This window comes from Chaetodon trifascialis, chromosome 10 (assembly GCF_039877785.1).
Source record: "Chaetodon trifascialis isolate fChaTrf1 chromosome 10, fChaTrf1.hap1, whole genome shotgun sequence".
Lineage (NCBI taxonomy): Eukaryota > Metazoa > Chordata > Actinopteri > Chaetodontiformes > Chaetodontidae > Chaetodon > Chaetodon trifascialis.
The window spans coordinates 27471396-27496582 of NC_092065.1; the positions used below are offsets into that span (position 1 = coordinate 27471396).

The following is a 25187-nucleotide window of genomic DNA, read 5'->3' on the forward strand; positions in this document are numbered from 1 at the left end:
CAGATACATTCATTCCTGTTTTGTTCTGGGTTGTTGACAGAAGATCTGGTCTGGATTTCTTTGGTCTTGAACGCAGCACCAGTCAGACGACGTGTGTGCAGGACCGAGCTGTGAACACATGAATCCTGATGTTTCCTGCTGCAGGCTGCAGATGGTCACAGGTCAAAATCAAAACGCGTTGCGTCGTTTCTGTCTGAGCCTCGGGATGATGATGTCACAGCATGTCGTCGCAAACGTTGTTCTTCCAGATTATCATCAACCGGCTCCTCGGATCGTCTCTTCGCGTCTCTCTGTGGCAGGCGGGCGTCAGCGTGACATTTTGGGGTTAAGCTGTGGGAGGACGACGCTCCCTGCGCGCCGCAGGACGTGATGCTGGCTGACAGGCGTCCGCCGACACTGAGCCGCCGTTCACGTTGAGTTCAGCAGAAGCTCGCTGTTCACAAGCTGGACCGCCTGGTGGATGGAGACACGGTCACTGGTCCTCAGGAGCTGCAAATCTGAGTTTACAGGCTTTAGATGTTTCACTGAGTCTGCAAAAATACTGCATTCAACCCTTTAATCTGCAGCGCAAAGGCCACAGATCAAGAACAGTTATCAGAGTTTTACTGCTATTCCAGACTTCATAGTTTAATCCCGGACTTTTTGAGTTTATTGACTTTCCATGGTTGTTCCTAAATTTCCTATCATGGCTATCTTCTCAAGGTTGTGGTTTTCCCAGGAATTTCAAGGTTAGCCTTGACTTTTTTCCCAGACTTTCTAAGGATTATTTCAGACTCGGATTTTTCAGGGTTTTTCTCTAAATTTCTGGGTTGTTTCTAACTCATTTCGTCTGGACTTTTCAGGGTGATTCTGAACTTTAGAGGGTTATTTCAGTCTGTTCAAGGCTGTTGAGGGCAACTACCAACTTGACAGGTTTATTCCAGAAAATATTACCTCTGACTTTTGAGGAATAACATATATCTCACATAATTTCACATCATCAGGAAATAACTGAGTAATATCCGAGTATCAGCAGCTAGTCATCAACTGTCTGTCTGATCACAGCTCTGACTGACAGCTAACGAGATGTTTGATCACTCAAACTTTCAGGTTTCAGGTAAAATTTTAACGAGCAGAAGGTGAAAATCTTCAACTCTGCCATTTAGAGAGTGATGAAACGCTCTCCTATTGGTTGACAAGGGTCCCAAATTGTCGTCACTTCACAAAAATGTTGCCGCTCTGAAGAATATAAAGTGTGAAATATTGAAGTAGACAAGAATCGTCTGTTTCAGGCTGTAACCTTCAGAGAGTCTCAGATTAAATTGACCGATCGTTGGTTTGAGCTCAGGATGCTGCGTCTTGGATGTTTTCGGACGTGTCTCAGTGATGAGGATTCACTGCTGATCGTAGGTCATATCTGCTCTCTGTCCCATCATCCTCTGCAGCTCTCCCTCAGCACTGATGCTCATTGGTCCTGACAGCTCCCCGCTGCTGATTGGTCCGCTAACCCTCCTCCCCCTCCTGGGGGCGATCCTCCTGCCTGACTGCAGATCAGTTTTAAACCTGCTGCCTGTCATCACACTGTCACTGTCACACAGAAAGAGACACTGAATGTACTAACAGTCCACATTCGCATCAGTCGACGTCGGCCCGGTCCAGCGGTGGATCCTCATTTATCCCAGATTAAAGACAGGAAGCATCAGGAACAACTTCAGTCAGCCAGAACAGAGGAGGGACCGGCTTCTGCCGTCTCCAGCACGTTTGAGAAAACAGAAGCAGGAAAAACTGATTTCATTTAAGGGAATAGTTAAATTTTTTGCTCTTATTGTCTTTATGACTGAGCATGAGATGAGTCGATGGATGCCAGACTCTCATCTGTGTGTTTGGTATGGAGCTGGAGTCAGGATGTGGTTATCCTAGCTTAGCATAATCAGTGGAAACAGAGGGAAACTGCTAGCCTGGCACACAATCAGTGTTTGGCTCAGTGGCTGTGCGAGGCTATCACACAGGTATCTGCAGCCGGGGAGGACGCCTCACCTGGTGTTCAGGCACACAAAGCGAGTCAGAGCCGGCGTGTCGGTTTGTTTTTCTGCCCGCTGACTGTGTTAGCCAACATTAGCCTGCCAAGTTACGTGATGACTCATGGCAAATGTTGACAGGACATTTCATATGGCCTCGGGAGTGTTGAAGAAGAAAATTACAACCGTTACTTGGAGGCGTTTGCCAGACAGCGAAGCTGATGATGAGGTCTGTGTGTTGGATGAGTTGAGTCGAAGCTGCAGGTGAGTGAGGGAGAAAACTACAGGTAAGCAAAGGTGTGGAGGTACATCTAAGCCAATGAAAGGCATGAGGGCATTTCTTTAATGGATTTGAGCAACTTTAATCAAAGTCTGCCTGTTTTGGCAGATTTTTGTTTGTCACCGAAAGGTGACCTTTTATTCTTCTACCTGAAGCTCGGCACTTCACCTGCACATGATGTCACTTCCTGCATCAGCTCCTAACATGAGTCACGCTAACAATCTGCGGAGATCACACAGCTTTTCGTGGCTTTCTTTCCTTCAAACTGACCTCTGACCTGCGTGCCGCTACCACTCATTTAAAACACGTCATTAAGAGACGAAGTCAGGACGAGGACGAGGACGCGGTTTTCCTTCAGCGTTCTAAATGACGAGCTGAATATAAAGAGCAGAGCGGTGGCATTTCAGTGGCATTTCAATTTGTTCTTCAGGATAAAAACATTTTTAGACCTTCAGCAAAACCTGCAGACTGACTCAGATCAGGTTCATTTGACAGAGACGTTAATGTCCTCATTCCTGTGACAAACGAGTTTTAGTCAGACGCACAACCTGCTAGAAAAAGACTTTCAGGTCACATATGGAACAGGAGGTAACAGACAGCGTGTCTGCAGCATAGAAATGTAGAAAATACATTTGTATTCAACCACAACTTGATCATTTTTTATCAACATAACGACATTTAAATGTGAAGTGTTCATACTGAACTTATGACAGTGATGAAACTTCTTCCCGGTTCTGTTGAGACGCTCAAAGTCTCGGCTGAGGTTCAGGAATAATTGGTCCATGTAAAACGTCAACAGTCGCTTGAAGGACGATGTTGATTTTATGAGCATCTTAAATAAACGATAACAAAAGTACTGCGTTCAAAATCATACTTAGCTAGAAGTATAGAAGTATTATCACCCAAATTTATATAAAACAATAAAAAGTAAAAGTAATCAGCTCGTCTCACTGATCTAATAAATCACATTATTAATACTAATGAGTCAGTGTGTGAACAGCATTTTACTGTTTTACCTGCTTTATTCACAGCGAGCTGGTGCAGTCCTGTGGTTTTTGGTCTGTGGCTCGAGATAAATCTGAATGCTGGACAGACGATTAACGAGAAACAAGACAAAAAAGCAGAGCTCTGATACAAAAAGCTGTTTCCGATTTTTTGCTATTTCTCCTACTTTTGATTGGTTGGTTGGGAAGGAACTGACTCCACAGAGACTTTTATAAGACCTGGTAGGTTGGAAGCCATTACTTTTTTTATTTTAATAGCCCAAAATGTACATTTTATTATGGAAAATCTGTGAAGTAATGAGTAACTAAAGCTGTAATGTAAGTAAAAAGTACAATATTTTCCTTTTGAAATGTTTTTTTGTTTGTTTATAGTGACCGACATACAGGAGGTTCATGAAGGACTTGAGGCCTCAGACTGCAGTTCAGTCACTTCACTGCTAAACCTGAGATTACGCTGAGCTACATTAGATTTCATGATCAAATAAAGGTTTTGTATCACATCACTCTCTCTCTTGTTGATCAGTGCCCCGTTTCACCTGAACAAAACCTCAATGTGTTGGCGAGCAATGGAAACGACCTGCGGCATCACTTTGCATTAACAGAGAAAAACCAGTCACAAATACCAGTAAGCTACACGTACATATCCAAGTAAAAACTGGGGGAAACATAAGCGTTAAGTATTAGCTAATGTTTTCAATCATGCATGATTTAGGGGGCTCTGCGGCCCCCTCAGCTCCCTGCACTCACGCCTCCACGCACTGAAAACATGTGCAGCCATTTGGCAGCTTCCTCTTGTATTATATTATATTCCACTTCAGCTTTGTTGTGTGTCCTGTAAGAGGTGTGAAGCTGTGAGTCGTGTTCAACTCAAACATCCTTTAAAACCGGTACGGTGGGAGGTCACATGGCTCAGCGGGATGGAAAACAGTGCTGCAGAAGAAGCGAAGTGCAATAAGACCGTTATAGGTTTTATGTAAAGAGAAAATCTCATTTGTCCAGCTTCTCCTCCTCTGTTTGTTTCTGCAACTGCATTGAGAACACACCTGTTTTCTGTTGTTTTTGTGCTTATGGTTTTCAGTTTTCTGTGTCAAGTAGGTGAGCGTCTTCGTCCTGCCTGGCTTCTGTCTTCTATCTGCTGATTATTATTGCTTTTAAATACCTTTAGATTAAACTCTGTCATGCTGCCTGTGCTTGTTGGTAATTCCAGCCAGGTGAGGTCAGTCTGGATGTTTGAAGCCATCCTGCCTCTCCAGTTCCTCGGCTGATGGACGATCACTGAGCATCTGACTCCTCCAGATGAGCTGACACTTCTGTAGATCAACGATCCCACCGACCGTCTTGTTTTCCCTCTTCGCTTGTTCTGTCTGTCGATTTCTATCAAGCGGGATTTACAGCAGGGCAACATCACTTTATGTTCGGCCATCAAACTCCTCCCTGATAATTACAAAATGATGGAGGATGGAGAGCCCACTTCAAAGAGCCCTTGAGCAGGAGGAGCCCAGCTTTAGAAAGCCATCGAGCTGGCCAAAAAATATCAGCAGGACAAAAAGTATCCCATAAATCCAGTTAAACTGCCTCCCAGGAAGCGATGGGATGTTGGATCAAATGGAGACCGACTGCAGAAAGATGGAAAGGGTCTAGCAGTGTGTTGTAATGGATCAGGCTCAGACTGGAAGATAATTGAATTTAAAATCTGGTGTGTTGGACCATAATGTCACAGCGAGAGTTTAATATGTGAAGGAAATTAAATCAGAAGCCTATGAAAAAAATAGAGAAAATACCTGGTCACACCTGCGTCATTCAGATGAAATTGTCAAAATTAACACATTTGCTCGCAGGGCAACATAAATTCATGCAGAATTTTTGGTGTTGAATTCAAACTTAATGAACTTTATCATGCAAATCATATCATGCTGCATTGACTAATTACACACTGATGATGCGAGGATACAAAAATGCTAACCTTAACCCGTAACAAAGGCTTTAATCAGGATTTTTAATTTTAGTGCATTGTACTGTTCACAAACCGCTAAGCTTGGAGAAGATAGTGCAGGTTTGCGTCAAAAAGTTAAGTCTTGGCTAATGGTTGGCTAGTCTGCACAGGAAGGAAAATAAGGGATGTTTCACATACAATAATAAAAGAGAACATATAGAGGAACAGTTAAGTTTTGCTAGCATAAAGAAAAGTTTAGCTAACACAAGGAATGTTCAGCTAACAGGAAAGAAGGAAGTCTGGATATTTTATTGGCTGCTCTGAAGGGGAAATTTCTCGCCGACATACAAAAGTAAAGAGTAAAACAGGAACAACGAGGTTTGACTAGCATAAAGGAAAGCCTAGCTAACGAGAAAGGAGTGAAGGTTTTGCTAACACAAGGACCGGTTTAGCTAACAGGGCATTTGTAGCTAGCATAGGTTTAGCTAACAGTAAGCCAAGAAAGAAGGAAGAAAAGGTTTTTGGCTAGCATTTAGGAAATCGAAGGAAATGATGAAAAAAGTGGTCAATAATAAAATAATACCTTTGTTGCTTTAGAAAACTGCGATGCTTTGCATGTTGGTGTTGAAGAAAATGATATTCACAGTGAAGGCAAAGAGTGAGTATTTGTAGTAAAGTGGAAAGTCGGCTATGAATCTCTAGAGATGTCAGTCAGTCTGTCCACTTTGGATTCAGTGATGAATTTGGTGTTTTTCCACCAATTTATTGTCAAGACAAATGAGTGTTTGTCAAGACTCATCTCCACTTGTTGCTGGCTTTTAGCTCTGTCGGCTAACTCCTTTGTGTTTCCTCTGACGGATTTCTCTCTGATCGTTAGCGGCTCTTCACTCTTTAGTTCAGGACCGACATATTTCCTGCCAATTTGATGAAAACATTTTGAAATGTGGAAATAAATGGCCATTGTGATCAGATCACAGCACTGATCTTTTTGGGCATAGGAAGAAGAAATAGGGTTACAACTGTACAGACTGAAATATCAGATCGCTTTATAGACTGAGCCTTTCAAGGGAAGTTTTCCTGCAAGTTATTTTTACTTGAAAATGAGAAACACCCCACAGCTGCACTTAACATTTCCTTGTTTCTCTCTAAAAGGTGCAATTTTCTTCCTCTGTAAATCCTCCAAACCTGCTGAAATCCAGTGATCGCCCACACATAATGAGCCTCTGCTCTGTCTCACAGTCGCCCCAAAAACCCCACAATTAAATCTTCCTGTGGTTGGAGCCTATTGTTATTTACAGAATGGTCAGTAATTAGCTGCATTGAACCAAGCTTTCAGAGGAACTGCCTGTTTCCTCTGGAGACCAAGGCGTACTTCACTGCAGAAGATACCACACGGTGGAAACCAAAATCCTAATCTTCACCCAGCAGCATCTTTAGGGCTACAAGTCACAGTTCACCTCATTACTGATCATCTGCGGATTGTCTTCTCAATTAATCGACTACTCGTTTGGCCTGTAAAATGTAGAGAATAGTGAAAAATAATCATTAGAATTCCCCACAGCAGTAAAACTGCTTGTGTTGTTGGACCATCACTCATTTGAGGCTGATGCTGATCAATATTTGGCAGCTAAAAACCAATCTGTGAACAATATATCAGCTGACTGTAATGTTTTAAAAATACATTGAGCTGGATGTTTTACAGCTGTAATGGAGACACTGTTTGTAAATGTATTTATTCACTCACATATTGACTGATATCAATAGATCTGAGTAAGCTAATCAGCTGATAGATAATCTATTTATTTTATTGTCCTATTTGACAAAGAAAACCATTAAATTCTCACCTTTGAGAAGCCGGAACCAGAGAATATTCAGCATTTTGAGCAATCAAGATTGAAATGATGACTCAATTATACCAATGATTGTCTCATGATTGACTAATTGATTAATTGACAAAACAGTTCCAGACAGCTCAATAGCTGAAACATCTTTGTCTCGCCTTGACTTTTTTTTTTTTAATCCACCCTTCAGTATATTCTAATGACAAGTGTTTTTAATATTTTGCCAACCCTCACTGATTAATTGAGTGAATTCAAATTGTAGCCCAGCGCTAAGTGGCTCCATGGCAACATTATACTTCTTTTCATATCTCCCAAAGCATTATGGGAGCTGTAGTTCCAAATAATCTGACACAGTGTCAGACTTTGAAAACCAAGAGTTAACCAAGAGATCAATCAATTCATCAAGAAAATAAATGGCAGACTTTTCAGTAATGGAAATAGTCATTACCTGCAGCCTCACCTTTAATGTACGTCTGTTTCAAATAGAGGCCTGGTTTTCTCCACAGTTGAGATGAACTATTTGAGACTGAACAGGATATAATTTTACAGTAAATGAGGTTAACCATGCAGAAATGCTCTAATGCTTAAATAGCAACAGGCATCATGGACAAGTTTTTCTAAACTGGTCACGTTTGCCTAACGGAGGAAAAGTCTGGACTTTGTTGAATGACTTCCTGTTGAGACGAACCAAAGCAGCAGCTCCAAATAATCATTTCAGCAGAGAAACGATCTGACCTGACGGAGAGGTTTCCATCAGCAGGATGGATGGATTTCAGGAGGAAGAAGAAGGAGAGAGAATGAGCAGGCAGGCAGGTGCTTCACGCGCTCATAAACTAGAATTGTCATGGAGACGCTAACGCTGGAGCTAATGAGTGGCAGGGATGAAGACGGATGCTGAAAACATGCCCGCCTCATGTGAAGGTGAACGGATAGAAAAACCGACAACATCTCATTTAGGCCTCTTCAGGATCGTACACGGGCTGTGTGATGAGCATGAAAAGCTGCTGAAATGGTTAAACTGTATTTTCCTGATGTTTTCACCTCAGTGCTGAGAGATGATTCTTTCATATGTTAATGTTTTCTGAGCCTCAGCACGTTTCCAATTAGGCCGACTGAAGGTTTGTGCATCCATCTGTCAAAGAAAGAAGAAATGGGAGGCCTGTGGCTTCATACCTGCTGACTCTGTCGATGATATGTCTCTCTGATGAACTGTCTCGCTCTCTGATGAAGTGAGACATCCGCGAAGCCGCTCGTGCTCACACGGTGACTGAAGCTAATTGTCGTCAGCAGAACTTTGGTGTTTGTTTCGGCTCTTGTAATCCTGTTTGTTCCTCTATGCTGACTCGGCTGGGCTATAATCCTTCCTCTCTGCAGCACTGACACTTTATCTGCACACGTCCCAACACAGCTGTGATCAATATGTTCCAACCTTTAAAGTCAACCAAGAAGAAGGATCGAATCCTGATTTATTCTAAAAATTATGTTATGATGTTTCAAGCTCGCTCTTTCGCTCCCTTGCCTGTCGACTTAAGTTTGGTGGACATTCATGTCCCCTTCAGGATGAATTGCGATTACTTTGGTGATCACTTAACTTTGGAGCGCCATCATCAGGTCAAACATTTGTTTGCCCAATGGCTTGTTTATTGACTGCATACCTGCTAAGCTAATGACATTCCCATCAGCCCTCTTTGTTTTTAGAGCTAACAGGCAAATGTTTGCATGTTAACAAGCTCATCAAAGATGGCGAACACGGTAAACATCACACCTGCTCAGCATCAGTGTGTTAGCATTGTCGTTGTGCGGTTTAGCACAACAAACCGCTGTGTCAAAGTTCAGCCGCACACAGTCGCTAACATGGCTGTAGACTCGGTCTTGTTGTTTTATTTACTGTCCTCATCTTTCTTTCAGAGTGCGTTTGAGGATGTTATGAATGTGAGACTTATTCTGACTGGACGAAGTGAATACTGAGTGTGCGTTAGTGTAGAAACCAATATTTAAGTAAGAAGACTCACAGCTCACAGGTCCGACGCCACAACAGTCATTCTGTCCTCTGTCGGATCATCAGAGTCGTCTGAATAAATGAAAGAAGTGCTTCAGGCTTCACAGCAGCAAGCAGGTCAGTCAGCGTCTGAGGCCTGGTGTGTTAAAGTGGGACAGCCCAAATAAACAATATGTAAAAATATACTTACAATGCAGAAAAGGCTGCTGGAGCTTCTTTCTGCTGTCAGCTGCTGTCAGAGAGACGGTTTCTGTTGGTTATTCCCTGTTGACTCAACGCGCTGAGAAAAACTGACCACGAGAGCAAAACAGTCTCCATTTTAACCATTAAATGATCGACCTTTTAAGAGTCAGACAATCTGCCAGTCAGTTAGACAGTTTAGGACAAAAAAAGACCATTTATTATGCAGATATGAACACACAGTAAGAGATGCAGCTTGACCAAGTGGTCGTAACCATGATTAGAAAGGTCTCTTATCCTTAACAAAGTAACATGAGACCAAACCACAATGTTTTTGTTCTTAAACCAAACCTGAACAGAAGTGGTGTTAATTTGGAGGACTTAATATCCTGCAGTTTGGATCCAGTCTGATGATCCTGGACTTTTATTTACTGTTTCTGATTTCGATGCAGATCTCTAGTTTGAACACCTTCAGAGAGCTAAATATCTCCAAAATCTAAATATATCAAAGGCGTTAATGCAGTGACGACAATCTGCACAACAGCTGTTCGCACACAGTCTCCTGCTCGGGTTCACGTCTCCTCAAACACCACTGCAGTCAACACCGTCTGAGGGCGCAAAACACCCACGTACATACTTCCACATCTGACTGTATATCCATAATGCAGCAGCTCCTCTCCACACTCCACTGAGCTGATGTGCTGAACACGAGTGGAGACAGTGTTTCTGAGCTGGAGGACCGTCCTTAAAGCTGAGCACTTTACATAATCCCCACAGGGCGGAAATGAGACGAGCGCTCGGCGTCTTCAGCAGGACGAGGACAGAATCTGAAGGGAGAAGTTGGGTCTGAGATGTTGAGAGGATGGTGTGTTTGTTTGTGTCCTCAGCGGGCAGGCTGGACACTGGCCGGCCAGCTGAGACCGGGCATCATTTGCAGTTTGAAGAGGCTCCAGCTCCTCACTGCTGACACCAGGTGAGGGCTGGCACTGCTGGTTTTTGGAGGCCAAAAAGCCAGCCGGCTGCGTCAGGACCAGCTGGCTGTGACCACTGAGTCAGCAGCAGGACGGACACGTCACACGGTGTCCTCGGACGGGTCTGAGACGGGACTGGACGGAGCTCAGAGAGTCGGCAGGAGGACAGTTCAGTCAACTGATCTCTGTCTGCTGGTTTGTTTCTCAGATGAATCAGGTGGTAGTGAGCAGCAGTGAGATCAGCTCTGAGTTATTTTGAGGAGAAAACCAGAGTGTTTGCTCTGATATTTATTTCAGACTTTTCAACGTCTTTACAAACTCAAACTCTATTTTAAATTCGAGTGGAGATCCGAAAGTTTCTTAATATTCTAAATCTGTCAGGCTGATTTTGGGGGAATGAGTCTGAAATTATGCAGCGGACATGTCGAATATCTCCATGTGATGGAATGATGCCGATATTTCAGATCTTTCATTCGGTGGAAACATGATTCTGATTTACATTCTGACCGGCTGATGGTCCAAGCTGCTCTCCTAGAAACTGTCTTTATATCTAATTTGTTTTGCCAAATACAGTTTGAGGGAAATGTGCGGCCTGGATGATGCGTCCATGGCAAAGTTTTTTCTTGTGAAGGAAATTTCACATGTATGCAGCACACAGAGTTCCAGTTCACACCCTGAGTCCTGCCTGTGGTTTGCTTTAGACAACAAAAGGGAGTGATTTGGGTTTTTTGAACAGATCTTCGAAACATTTCATGAGAGAATGTCAAAAAACAAATTAAATACATTATCAGTGAACATTTTGCACATACGATGATGGTGGATACTCTGGAATAGTACACTACACAGAAACAAGAGGTTGGACGTCGTTTCTGAACTACAGATCTAATTATTCTCTGTGTTGCAGCTGATGAAGCTCAGGAAACTTTATACTTTGGATTTCTAGTGTCAACAACAACAACAACAACAACAACAACAACAACAACTTGAATGACAACGATAACAGTCCAGTTAGCTAAAAACTATCCATCCATCCATTTTCTATACCGCCTATCCCTTTCGGGGTTGCGGGGGGGCTGGAGCCTATCCCAGCTGTCAACAGGCGAGAGGCGACCTGGACAGGTCGCTAGCCAATAACAGTAGCTAAAAACTATCCATAAACAAACACATGGATGAATCATGTTTATGAACTACTAGTAACGTTATGTCTTTGCAGAAGAAGATCATCAAAAGAGTGCCAGTCAAATCTCAGTTGGTGGAAAACATGATGGAAATATGGCATCTGTTTGTTTGATGTGCCTCTTCATCCCCTCACATGGATCTAATGTTTTCATCTCTTCAGAAGCTGTTTGTGTCACACACTTCATGTTCATTTACACCTTTTAACATTTGGCTGGAATCCGTCAAAACCAGGTGCTGAGGTGTTGTGAGCAATCACATTTCAATCCATCTTGAATGCTTCCTGGATGTTTAGTGATGAGGAGTGAATGGGCCCATAATGTATTTGATGCTCCAAATGAGTAGAATGTAAGTCTACTTTCTGGGAGACATCGGTTGGATGTTGCCCCTCCATTGCCAATCCGTGTGGTAGAGGGCAAAAGATTCAAAGAGCTAGTTTGGTACCTCGAGCCTGAGAGTTACTGTGACTGAACGTATTTAAAAACACTTTGAGAAGAAAGATTAGCTCAAAGTGAAGCTAGCCTGAGCACACAAGCTAACTCCGACCACCGACGCAACATCACTTTTCTCTGTCATTTCTTTTTCAAATCGATGCTTGTAGATGTCTGTGCCTGGGCCTTATTAGCTGGAAAACACAATGGGACCACAGCATGATGCCTTACCTCAGTCCAAGTCCTTTAATGGTATATTTAGGCGTTCTCCCTAGAAACAGGTAATTTACTAGACGTTTATCTACATAAATATCTACATTTAAATCCACATTTAAGGTATACTCATATTTTGGGCATGTATGTTTATACTGAGGCAATTTACTACATTTATCACTTCAAACTGTGTTTAATGTCACTATCAACACAGAAATCCTTGATTTGAGGTGACTGAACAGTAAATAATCCACTGAAGTGGCATATGGGCTTATTCAGATTTTCATTGGCCATTCAAAGCGTCAGTCATCTGCAAAATTGGTTAGGATTGGCTCAATTGAAGAGCAGTTCCTTTGAGCAATGTAGACTCTTATTGGCTTCTCTGGTTGCTAGGCTAAATATGGCAGATTGTGATTGGTCAAGTGAGGCGTCACATGAATCTTGAGACTCTAGAAGTAATTGGAGACAATATGGCGGCCGGCTGTATGTCTCTGGAAATTGTGAGAAAAAGCACAGAAGAGAGGACATCGCCTGCTAATTTGACAGGAGAAAACAACTTTCTGTGGATTATTGTCACGTTTTGGACTAAATATTTTCACTGCAGTGGGTTTTCTGGACCTCTGTCGATGTCACCAGCCCGTTTTGGTCGGAGTGTTTGCTCTGAATCACCTGATGGGTGAGTTGCCTCCATGTTACAAACGGTTGTTTGTCTGCTGTTGGTGTTTATTGCACATCCTGTTGTGAAGGAGTTTCATGGTTTGCACGGGTCGATTCTGGAGAGTCTTTGCTTTCGAACGGTGCGTAATAGGAGCGTTAACGTGAACGTCGCGTGTGTCAATATACCGGAAGAAAAATAAAAAACCGTAACTTCTCCTCCAGCCCGCAGGCGACGTGTTGGAGCGGTTCAGGGCGTTTAGCTGTAAAGTTAGTGACACAGACTTTCCAAGTGAAAACTCAAGCTAGCCTAATGAGGGATTTCATGTGTTGTTGCTTGTTCTGCTCTAAAAATACACCTGGTCACGTGGTCATTCAGCTGGCAGCCTTGTTAAAACATGGCTGACATGTAACCGTCTGAAACAGTTCAGAGACGCCTCCAGTCCCTTCAGACAGAGATAAAAACACAAACAGAAGTTTATTCTCCTCTTCTGATGTTGACGGAGGGTCGGGTCTTGTTCGAGCTTCTCTCTAATCACACCTGAACTTCAGCTCACCTTGTTTCCTCCGTCAGACGCGTGACCCCGGCCGATGTCTGCGTTACAGGAAGTGTGTTTTCACCTCTTAAATCAGACGCCTCTGAGGATCTGATTTCCTTTTAAGAGCTTCAGACTTTCCTTTTTCCCCTCAGCCATTGACTTAATGTTGTATCTACCGTTAGATTTGGAAAATTTGACTTTTAAACATTGATTCTTGACTGAATTTGGAGCAGCAGACTTGTGGTTTTGTTGTCCCGTGACATAAATCATTAATATTCCCCGCCTTCCATTTTCATGGCTGTTTATCAGAGTAATTACTTTAATCGGCACAGTTTTATTTTCTTTAGCTCACATTTTACAACTGTAGAACGTGTTCACAGTTGAGGCTGTGATTTGTACTGAAAGCCTTTTAAAATAGTTTGAGTCTATTTTTAACCGAATCAGGATGATTCTGTGTCGATGTCCAGCCAATAGTGGAGCGAGAGGTTTGTCCTGAGGGTGGCGCTGTAGGAAAGGTGATGGGGTCACTCAGTGAAAAATGCTCCTCTGCTTGGATTAGTCATGTATGCGGTAACACCTGAGAAACAGCTTCACTTAATGCGTACCTGCTTTTAATTTTAATTAGTGTTTGAATCAATTATCAGTGTGTGGTGGTGAGTTCAGGGGAAGCTGTGAAACGTCCAGAAAGAAAAGTTAATCCCTGAACTAACCATCTGACAAACTGTCAATCGAGGTTAGTGGACAAAATTGATTGGCTTAGCCGTTAGATTGAATAGAAAGCTTCGATCTCATCCTGATATTTCCATAAATAGTCTGCTGTATGAAAGACTTTTGCAATAAATGTAGATGTACCATCATGTCTTTCACTCAGTCATGATGCTGCATGCTGAATATATTCTTCCACTGTCCAATCAAACTTCAGCTGCACCTGTAAATTTACATGTCCTTATAGAAAAGATAAGACTTCATTGATTATTGTCACATGTTGTATTGGAAATGCTGTTGCATAGAAAGGACATTGAATTTGAGTTCTAGGTTAATACTGTAATATCATCCAGTGTTGGGAAATACTCCATAACAATACCTCAATTATCCATCAGCCATTGTCGGTTTTAAATGAATGAATGAATGAATGAATGAATGAAGGCATGATTGGCATGAATGCAGCTCGTTTTTCCAGATCGTCACACAGAGCCGTTTGTGAATGATCTGGCGCTCTGTCAGTGTGATCGGAGTTTCATTTGTTATTGCTGAAGTTATCTTCACTGATGCAAAGCTGCATTTTCTGCCAACGAGCAGAAGGGCCTCAGTTTTTGGAGAGAAATCATGGACGATCTTTGGCATCTTTCAGAAACGAAGCGATGTCTTTTACTCAGCATCATGACCTTCATCATCTCTGGTGACTCCTCACCGGCTAAGAATCCTCTGGAGCTCTCCCAGATATGAAATATTAACAGTGTTGATAAAGTGGTGACCTGCTGCTCTTGAAGGCAGCACAAAACATGTGTCAGTGCAGCTTAGGGCTGATTTCTGACTCTGAGATGCTTCATAAACACAAACCATGTGTTATTGACTGATCCTGGGTCAGAAATCCAGCTTTACGTGGTGCGTATTATTCAGTAAATGTGCTTGGAGGTGACAGAATACAGAATGAGAGAATCACTGGCAAATCAGAGACCCGGAGAGCTTAAACGTCACATCTTTATTTCGCGGTATTTCCATGTTTAATTAAAAAAGAAAACCAAACTCTGCTCTGGTCTGGTTATTTCTTTGCAGCAGGAGCTTTTCAGCGCGGCAGTGAGTCATTGTGACTTCTTACTGAATTGAATTTGATCTCAGCGAGAGAGAAACGTTGGAGAAACAGAGCCGTGACAGCAGGAGTCGCAGGATTTCACCTCCAGGGCGAAGCTGCTTCTTGTCCAGGGAGGAGACAGATGACAGTAAATAGAGCTTAACTTAAAATAAGACAATCAGGGCACGGAGCGAACCACGATGGACGTGTGCTGTCACCTCAGATGGATTTCCTCTTTCATCGTTCAGCCGGGCAGAAAGCTTGAGGCTGTCGCAGGATGATGAGCATCAGTCACTGTCGCGGTAAACGCCCTGAGACGGCAGACAACCGCGAACGCGTCCTCACAGGTAAAGGAGTGCAAACACGTCCCCGCGCAGAAACCTGTCCTCGGCGTGAGCCCAGGCCTGATGCGGCTCACCGGGTCTCAAAGTAAAGGTCTGGTGTGGAGGCTAATGAGCGCTGTCAGGACGCCATCTATCAGCACGCCGCTCGCCTGCCGGGAGACGACACGTCCATCAGCTGCTGCTGTGGCTTCACGGCGGGACAGCGTCCTGGTCCAGATTGCTTCAGCTGTGTGTCCCGCTGAGACCTCCTGACCGTGGAGGGCTTTTACCGAGACCCTTCAGGCCCCTCCACGTTGCAAACAATCTCCAAATTTACACGTCGTTGGTCCGTGATAAAGACAGAAGAGCTGAAGGACGTCTCAGGGCTGGTCGACGTCGTCAGATGTGCACGTTTCTTTCCTTTTATACTCTTTCATATTTACACCTTCTGTAACATTTCATTTTTTTTCTCTCTGGACTGGAGGTGAATCAGCCAATCAGCTTGCAGATTCACAGGTTGTGTTGAGATGTGGGAGGTTGTTTGAGCCTCTGCCTGCTGTCATTACCCAGAACACCCTTCAGCATGGAGGTCCGCTGAGACGTAAATCCAGCTTCAGCCTGATGTTCGCTAATCTGACACTTTACGAAGTCGATCTAAACTGCATCTGAACGTCGTCCAGGTCTTTTCTCGTGAGCCAGGTCTCATCCACACGTAGCAGAAAAAGTGGCAAAAGAAAACGTGAATGAATCCACATTTCTGTGAATTAATTAAAAGCTCAGGCAAACGTGAAACGGTGAAAAACATGATGAAAACATGACTTTTCTGTTCGTTTCATGGATTCAACTGAGCCGCGTTAAATCTCTTCATCGCTTCCCAGATGTGATGTTTTAGTGCTCGATAGGCGTCGTGATTTATTCTAATATTTCAGCTTATTCTTTCAAGAGTTCCACGTAGTGTTTTTTTATACTGAAATTGAAAATGTTTCCCTCTGAAATGACACCATGAGGTCAGTTTCCACACAGATCTGCTGTGTTTTGGTGGTTTCAGTCAAGGGAAAACTGTTGTTCGGAAACCTTTTGGCAAACAAATGTTAATTAATGTGTGTTTTCTGCATTGGATCGCCTCCTCCTGCTCGACTTAAACACCTTTCCGTAGATTCAGTATTTTTGGAAGCTTTGAGACCAGCAGGATTTTAAACAAAGCTTTGTGAGTTGTTTTGTTTTCAGCCTTGAAGCGAAGTCCAAATCCTAACATGAATTCAATGAGGAGAGTGAATTTTCTCAAAGTGGCTCCAGAACTGCAGAAAAGAGATGTCCGTTTTTCAAAATAAAAGCGGCAGAGTTGAACAGTGGCTGGCAAAGTAAAAGCCTCACTGAAGACCCTCGGTGTCATCCACAGTGATGTTTCTGAGCTGGTGATTTGTCGATGTGAGGGTGGAGGCGGGCTGATCAGCAGGGCGTCTGATTAAGGCTGTCAGCTTTCTTACCCACAAAGCTCAAGTCCTGATGTTGGTTTGTCTGCGGTGATGCTGCGAGGGAGCGCAGCCAGCTGGGGGAGGCCAACTGGGATTCGATGGGTCGGACTGGACTAATGAAGTGACAGAGTGCTTGTTCACTTGACAAATCACAGGGTGGTCTGATCTGTCGTGAATACAGGTACTGACGCTCTTCACATAATTTACACGAAACGGGCTGAAACGCTGAGAAACAGCTGCGCGTTGACACGAGGAGCCGACGTGTTGAAACGCTGCCGCAGCTGACGGAGCTTCAGCGACGGATGCAGCTGTTTGTTCAGCCCACAATGCATCATTAATGCTAATGGAGGGTCCCCATTATTTTCTCGTGCAGCTGCACTTACTTTAGCTTTCACCGTGTGTGTGTGTGTGCGTGTGTGTGTGTGACGTCACAGTTCACCTCTGGGTCACCTCTGTGGATCTCCTGCTTTCTGATCTGCCTGTCAGCGCTGTGACAGAGGCAGCAGGCTGGTGCTCACTGGCTTTTTGACTGAATGCAGTAATTAATATTGCAATATTTCTCTGACCTCATTATTTCACCACGCTTTTGTAGCTTTAGTCTGTCTTAAAATAAGATGTTTGACTTTATTTTCTGCCAAATCTGTAGAAAACTGTATGAGTAGTTTCTGAAGGGAGTAACGAGTGGAAGACCTGAAACGCCTGAATTAAAACAGAGAAGTAAAGTGAAATACAAGTACACATTATTCTGTGTTTCCTGTAGAAAACGCGTCCGATTAGAAAACATTTACGTGAATGCGACGTTCTGAAGCAGACGAGGCATTTTGTCTTCATGTTGGACGACCTGTTGTCTCGTCAGACAAACAGGAAGCGTTTTCAGTCTGACCTGTGAGGACTCAGACTCTTTGCGTTCAGCTCAGAGGGAATAAACCTGAGCTCCTCTCCGCTGGTTCGGCCTGCGGCGCTCTGATAACGCCGGCCCTCGCGCAGGCTTGTATTTACAGTCCAGGCCTTTAATTTGCCGCCTGTCGCTGAGCCAGTTTGGCTGAGTGACATTTGTATTGCTGTCAGGCCCTCAGGCCGTCCGTCTTCCCTCCTCCTCTGTGAATCCTGATGAGGCGTCCGGCGGCGCTCGGTCCAACACGCCGGCCTCTGACTGAAGTGAAATCAATCAGCCCTTCAATCCTTCTCTAAAGGACCATTATCCAGCCCCGCCGGGCCGTCGGCCTGTCTGCTGCAGGATCTATGACCTGATCCGCCTCTCTAATTCACACAGCAGAGCTCGCTAACTCGACTCTGACAAGAATCTGAACAACAGGAAGCCGGAGAAGGTCAGGATTTAAGGTTCAAGCTCGAGCTGTTTAAATCTCACAAATATACTGCAGGATGTTTGAGAGCGACGCTGAACAGCACTGAAAAATCGGACTGAAGACACTTCAGGAAGCAGCCTCCTGCCTCAGCTGGCGGCTGTGTCAGACTGCAGACGGTCAACAAACGTTATTTCTGATATTAGAAAAAGAGAAAGTGTTGGTTTCAGCTTCCCTCCTGCAAATGACTGAAGCGAACATTTTTTAAAATACACTCGCTCACTTTTCTGCCTCTTTTCTGAGTATTGTTGCATTAATATGTATATTTTATTCACTTCAGTTTTCATTGTTTTCTTTTTTGACACTCCTTATTTAGCATTTTCAATTCAAGAGAAAACAAGTTGACAACAAGCTGCCGAGGAAACAAAACAAAAACACAGATGAAAACATGGGGGCTCCTCCGTGGATGGTCCAGTATTTAATGTCCAGTGTCTTTACTTGTGAATGTGTAGCGTCCTCAGTCCATTTCTCCCATTTCCTGGGAAAGATTGCTCCTCTACTCCTCTGTAGCTCTGAGAGAGAAAGTCATCTTTTCCATTAAACACCTTTCCTTCACTCTGTCCATCCTTTGGTTAATGCTTGGACACTCAGTGTTATAGCAGCATTTTGTTAGAGCTTTTTCATTTAAAGCCATCGACAGTATTTTACACAATAATCACATTTTCGTTTAAGACACAAAAATAGAGGACCATCACATTGTTAGGAATTGTGTATCTTTCCCACAGTAATACATACATTACCCCAAAAAGTTCGGATTTTTGAGCGTAGCCAAAATATATGGGAGTGGTCTGCGTTCATGTTTCCGCACTCCCAAACCAGTCCCTATCACCTAACCCTATCCACTACCCCTCCGTTTGCGCGTTCACGCGCAGTTCCGCCATATTAAGGGCCGTCGCAAACCAATTATCACCGAGTGGAAGTGGCTTGTCAAGCCCTTAAATAGCGAGTCTGCACAGGTGCAGGCTCCCCGGTGTGTGCAGCGGAAATCACGTCTGGAAAATGGAAGAAATGACATTCAAATGTAAGTTCCGTCTACTTCTTCCAAGTATTTTAGATCAAACACACACATTTATCTCCTTGACACTGACTTTAGGCTACATCTCAAACTAAATAGAACATGTGAAAGATCACCAACAAATAACAGAAATTAAAAGGAGATTTGTGATTTGATTAATCTTTATTTCGAACATATTAAAAAGATGATCACATTATCCCTAAAGCCGCATGTAGCAAACGCACAAATGCCTGCGTGCATAAATGAACATCATCTATCTCATATTTAATGTTTTGAAATATTATGTGTTTACAGGGACAGTGGAGCACAGGCAACGCGTCTGTCCATCTCCACGACAACTGTTCTTTCCTGTTTCCGTTAAGGTAGCGAGGGCATCCCACTCGTTTGGCTTCACTTTTATACCCTCCCCCTCAGTCAGGAGTGCCCTCTGCAGCTGCAAGTGTCACTCCATTCGAAGTGACACTTGGTAGTGAAGGGGCAGTGAGTAGGGACTGGTTTGGGATTGGGCCTCTGTCTCCTAAATGTGCCACCATGGTCTGATGGGTGCGATGTGTTGCTGTTGTTTCCACGTTGACTTCCCAGGAAGCACTTTTGATGTTAAATCACTGTTAATGAGCTTGAATCAGCCTGATCAGTGCGTAAACATGGCTGCCGTGACGCTAACGCTCGACCCTCCGTGTCTCCACAGATTCCTCAGATCAGCTACGCCTCGACGGCTCCGGAGCTCAGCGACAACACGCGCTACGACTTCTTCTCCCGCGTGGTCCCTCCGGACTCCTACCAGGCTCAGGCCATGCTGGACATCGTCACCGCCATGGGCTGGAACTATGTGTCCACGCTCGCCTCCGAGGGAAACTACGGCGAGAGCGGCGTCGAGGCCTTCGTCCAGATCTCCAGAGAGTCAGGTAGGAAGCGTCGAGAGCTGGATGTTCGCCACCACATCGGCGAGATGTGAGTTTGTTCTGCTGTGAAAGTCAACTGAGACTGAGACAGACTGCAGAGTGACGCGGGACGGGCTTTTTAAGCGTCCGCGCTCCTGCTCGACGCGTGCTGACGAGCGAGCGGGAGGAGAGCTCGTGTAATTGACTCTTGATTTAATTACAGCGCAGGTCGACCATGTTTGTACCTCGGCTGGTCACCGTGAGGCAATCAGAGCCGGCTCTCGCTGATTAAAACGTTATCGCAGCCGTCGAGCCGCGACGTTAATTAGACCGTACGAGGCGTGTTGAAATTCATCAGCAGTAACATGTATGATGGAGATCGTGTGTGTGTGCGTGTGTGTGTGTGTGTGTGTGTGCGTGCGTGCGTGCTGTTTGAGTCCAGGTTCAGGCTCTGATGGTGCACTAAACGAAGAGCAGTCGAGCTTTAAACACTCAAAGGATTCACTGTGAATGTGCAGATGTGAGATATTGTTCTTTCCTGGAGTATCTCTGTCTTGTACTTGTACTCCGCTGCGTGTCAGAGGGAAGCAGATTTAGTTACTGCTGCTTTAGGTGGAACGTAATTCCATCACTTTGCCTAAAATGTGCCCATAACGGATCATGCAATTACATGCTGTAATTTACGTTTATTAACGGGTTATTTGGGAAAATCAATTCATGCATTCAATATGTCGGCTGTACATATATAACGTACTTCTCTGAGCTCTGATGAGCATCGCAGCCCATGTTTCCTCTTCCAACCAGCGGCTCTGAGCTGAATTGCTTACGTGACGTCACAGTTTAAAAACCAGAAACACAACAGCAAAATCTGATTGTTCACCGCCTGCCCGCCGCGCTCTCTTGTCCCCTCCGCCGCCGTAAGCTGCTGTAATGCCGACGTATTTACCTGCGCCTGCAACGCCGCCGTAATCTGCGTGTAAATGGCGGCAGAAGCGGTAATCGTGAAGAATGGCTGCGATCGAGGCGTTTAAGGGCTTCAGATTAATAACGAGACGCTGTGCAGGGAGCAGCTGTGGCTCCTCTGTGGGATCAGTGAGCTTTCATCTGTGCTGCTGCTGTCTCTGCACACACACACACACACACACACGCGCACGCACACGCACGCTTCCATCACTTTTGGGAACATTACATAGACTTGCATTCATTTCCTGGAGACCTGCCATAACCTTAAGCACTGCTGTAACCCTGACCTTAACCCAAGTCTTCACCCTAAAAATGAATGATTTACAGTGTTGATAAATTAAATTTTGTCCCCACAGCATGAGTAATACACATCCACACACACACACACACACACTGCCGCACATGGAAATGGCTTCATTAGCAGCTCAAAGATGTATTTATACCAACAGGAGTGCGTTGTGATGGTGCGAGGCTGCTCAGCTGCTGCAGGAAACGCAGGCTGCACAGTTCACGGAGTCACCGTGAGCGCAGGATGTATTAATTAGAGCTGATGGCTGATGAGTTTCTAATGAGCAGATTTGGGGAAAGCACTTCTTGGTGGAGTATACAGTTATCTTGATTAAATTACCCCACGTTTTATGTGTGCCCAGCAGAAGGAGACTCATTACGGTGACTTTTTAAAGTGCTGGTGCGAAGAAGCCTCGCTGTGCTGTTTGAAGGCAGCTTTGTTTCAGTCTGTTTGCAGGTGTCGCTGCTGCTGTCAGAGGTGGTGTATAAAGCCTTCAGGTGGAGCGGTGTGAAGTCCGCCTCGGTTGTGTCTGAAAGCCATAAGTTAGAAAATGAGTAAAATGAATGTGTGGAGTTAGAAAGAGGCGAACTGTCGCCCCCTCCTCGTCTCTGCAGGCCACCAGCTCGAGGCTACGTTAGCCGCTAACACAGCCAGTTTTCCATCCATCAAGCAAATCAAACACCTTCTACAGATACCGAGGACATTAAGGTGTTTGGTTTGTGCATTTAGGGCTTAAAGCGAAGCTCTGCAGCCTGTGTGCACATGGCTGCTGTAGCTGGAGAGGCGCTGTAGCTGCTGCAGAGATGCCCCATAGAAGCAGCACAAACTGTGATGTGTGTGATGTGTTTCCTCCTGCAAGCTCGTGATACTGGTGCAGAGCGCCGGGAGTGAAGAAAACGTGAAGGCAGATGAAAGAAAGGCTCCGTTATCTTCTGCTTTTCACAAACACAAATCTGATAAAGAGATCTGCAAACCATCTGTTCAGTGCAGCCCCCGCTCTGAAGCGAAGGCTGCAAACAAGTTTTTATGGGACGTAATTGAAAAGCAGCGTGTCCTGATATGATACCGGCGCAGTGCTGGACTGTAACAAAGTACATACAAATTCAAGGTACTTGTACTTCTATACCTTTTGTTGTAAGCCTAAACAGAAGGGTGAAGTTTTCCTTTATGGGTTAAGGAACTTTTCCTCCTTCTGAAGCTGAAAAAACTCCTTGAAAAGGCTCTTAGAGGAGCTGGAAAGTGCGTCGTCACAAAGCGGGAAAACTGAACAGCTGACTCTTTGGAGATACGTGGTTCTTACAGCACAACGAGCTCAGTCTTCTGGGTTTGAGCTCTTTCCTGCTCGATGGACCAAAATGAAAGTGACGAGCAGCAACAAGCCACTTTCAGGCGGTTTCGTTTCGTTTAAACGAGGAGTGATCACAAAACCTGACGTTCTGTTCGCTGAGCTTTGAGGCGTTTGTGGTGCCTTATGGGTCAGGAAGGGTTTTGGGTTGATGGCGGCCATGTTTGTTGCTCATTTCAGTGCTTGGAGCTGATGCAGTGAAAATGTGGCTTAAGGTTTCACGCCGGATGCCAACCCTGATGTAACCCTCCCCAGTTATCCGGGCTGGGGACCAGCACTTAGGAGCACACCGGTGTGTAGCCTCAGTCACTGGGGAGCAAACCTGAGGACACTTTGACATGTGGACAGGAGGAGGTGGGAACCTGACCTGGTGACGATCCTGAGCCAAAAACATCAGATATATGAGTAAAACACTTTACTGCAGAGTGAGTACGTTTACGCTTGATGCTTCAAGTACATTCTACTTCTAATACTCCTGGATACTTCCTTCAGCTCTGGTCAAGTGTTGGAGGAAAGAGAGCAGGAGAAGCAGAGGAGGTGGTCGAGTTAAGGGGCAGTTATTGGAAAGGAGGAGGCAGTGAATGGATGGAGGTGAAAAAACAAGGAGGTAGAAAAGAAAGAAATCAGAAAATGAAAGGAGGAAATCATGAAGGAGGGGAGGAGGTAATGAAGAGGAGGTAAAGAAAAGAAAAGGAGGAGGTGGGAGAAGAGAAGAGGGGGTGGAAGTAAAAGAGATAATGAACAACGTGATGAAGGGAGGAGAGGAGGAGAGCGAGGGGAGCGAGGGGGTGGAAGAGGCAAGGAAGTGGTAGAAAGGATGGAGAAAAATCAAAGAAGTGTAAAAGAGAAAAGGAGGATATGGGAGAGGAAGGAGAGAAGGAAAGGAGCAAGTGAAAGAGGAAACAAGGAGGTAGAGGAGGACAAAAAGGAACGCCGAAAAGGAAGAGGAGGTGAAAGAAAAGATGGGTGGAGTAAAAGAGAGGGAGACAAGGAGCAGAAGGAGGAAGAACTGAAGGTAACAAGAATGAATGAGGACATAGAGGAGGAGGAGGAGGAGGAGGAAATGAGATGTAATGGATAAAACGAGGAGAAGAAGGAGGGAGGGAAAAAGTGAAGGAGGTAGTTAGGAAAGAAGGAAAGGAAGAGGTAATGGAGTAAAGGAGGAAGTTCATCTCTGAGGTCACTGCCTCCTCTGGTGATGTCAGCTGCGCCGTGTGATGATTCAGCTGCTGAGATGCGAACAGATGTTTGTAACCTGAGGCCCACCTGCGTCGTGTCTGTCGCCCCCAGCGTGCCGGGCGGCACGGCGACAGGTGGATTCAAACACCGTGACCTCCCCCCGAGCCGAGCCTGTTAGCAGCTTAAGGTGTGCGTTAACCTGCAGGGGGCGGGGCTCTGAGACAGCTGACAGGTGGACCGAAATGGCCCTCTGTGCTGCTGGGAGGTTGTTTCACAGCGACAAATGATTTGACACTCGAGGACTTTAACAAAGAGGACGATGTTCCTCCAGCTGGAGCAGGACGCGGACAAACAGTATGAACATCGGAGCGTTCTGATTGGCTGTCAGAGACAACAGCAGCTCGTTTATCTTCCCTGATACTCGTTCTTTACTTCCATCTAAACGCAGCCACTGTTAACTCTCAGACATCCTGGCGCTCTCCGGCGCGGCGTCGTTTTGTGCCCGCTCGCCTCTTTTCATCCTCCAGAAGAAGATCAGCTGCTCGGAGCATCGACCCAACTCGTAATCAATCGCCGACACCTGGACCGGATCCCCGCGGCGGCTCGTTTTCCCAGGACACGTCTCAGAGGCGCAGCCAGCCTTCCTCCCGGTGTGTTTCTGTAACGGGCCCAGGTGGGTCGACTTGTAGGTGGCGCTTTCCGCCGAGCCGTGCCGTGCCGAGCCATGCCGAGCCGTGCCAAGCTGTGCCGGGCCAGCTGGCAGGTGACAGCAGAGTTTCCCGGCGAGCAGAGTCAGTGACCTCATTGGCAGAGAGGAGCTGTCACAGATTAAAGGAGCATTTACATAATGTCACCGCAGAAGGAGCGGCGTCTTCTTCATTCCTGGAACTGCCTCGTCTGAGCTGCCCCCGATCACACTTCACTGACACTATGGAGGAAATATTAAAATGTCTTTAAGTAATCATTTCCCCAGCTGGGTAATCCTATCAACCATAGATTAAATATCTTTTCTTGTCCGCTAGCCTTTGAAGTCTTTGAAGTCTGTCTTTCGTCAGCTGCAGGGTTTTTCCTCCGAGGCCTGGAGTCGCCACCGCCGCCGCCACCACACGATACCTTCAGCTGCTTTATATTGGCATCATTAACACTGTCTTTAACGGAGAGACAGCATTACACACCTCCATCACTGCCGTCTGCTTCCCTTTGTCGTCCCTCACACTTCCTGTTTTAGTCACTCTGCCGCTCGTTGCTGCTGAGCTGACCTGCTCTCGGCTCCGTGACTGATTTTTGTGACGTGAAAAATAAACGTTGACGTGGTTTTCAATGGAAACTTTGAAAGGAGAGAA

General features: G+C 45.0%; 1 protein-coding gene across 1 annotated transcript in view; it reads left to right on the plus strand.

Annotated features, from left to right (window-relative positions):
• The window catches only part of LOC139337754 (metabotropic glutamate receptor 8-like), a 105768-nt gene that overhangs the window by 17650 nt on the left and 62931 nt on the right, over positions 1-25187 (plus strand). Inside the window, exon 3 of the mRNA XM_070972497.1 lies at positions 19876-20092. Coding sequence (XP_070828598.1) covers positions 19876-20092 — 217 coding nt within the window. The remainder of the gene's footprint in view (positions 1-19875; positions 20093-25187) is intronic.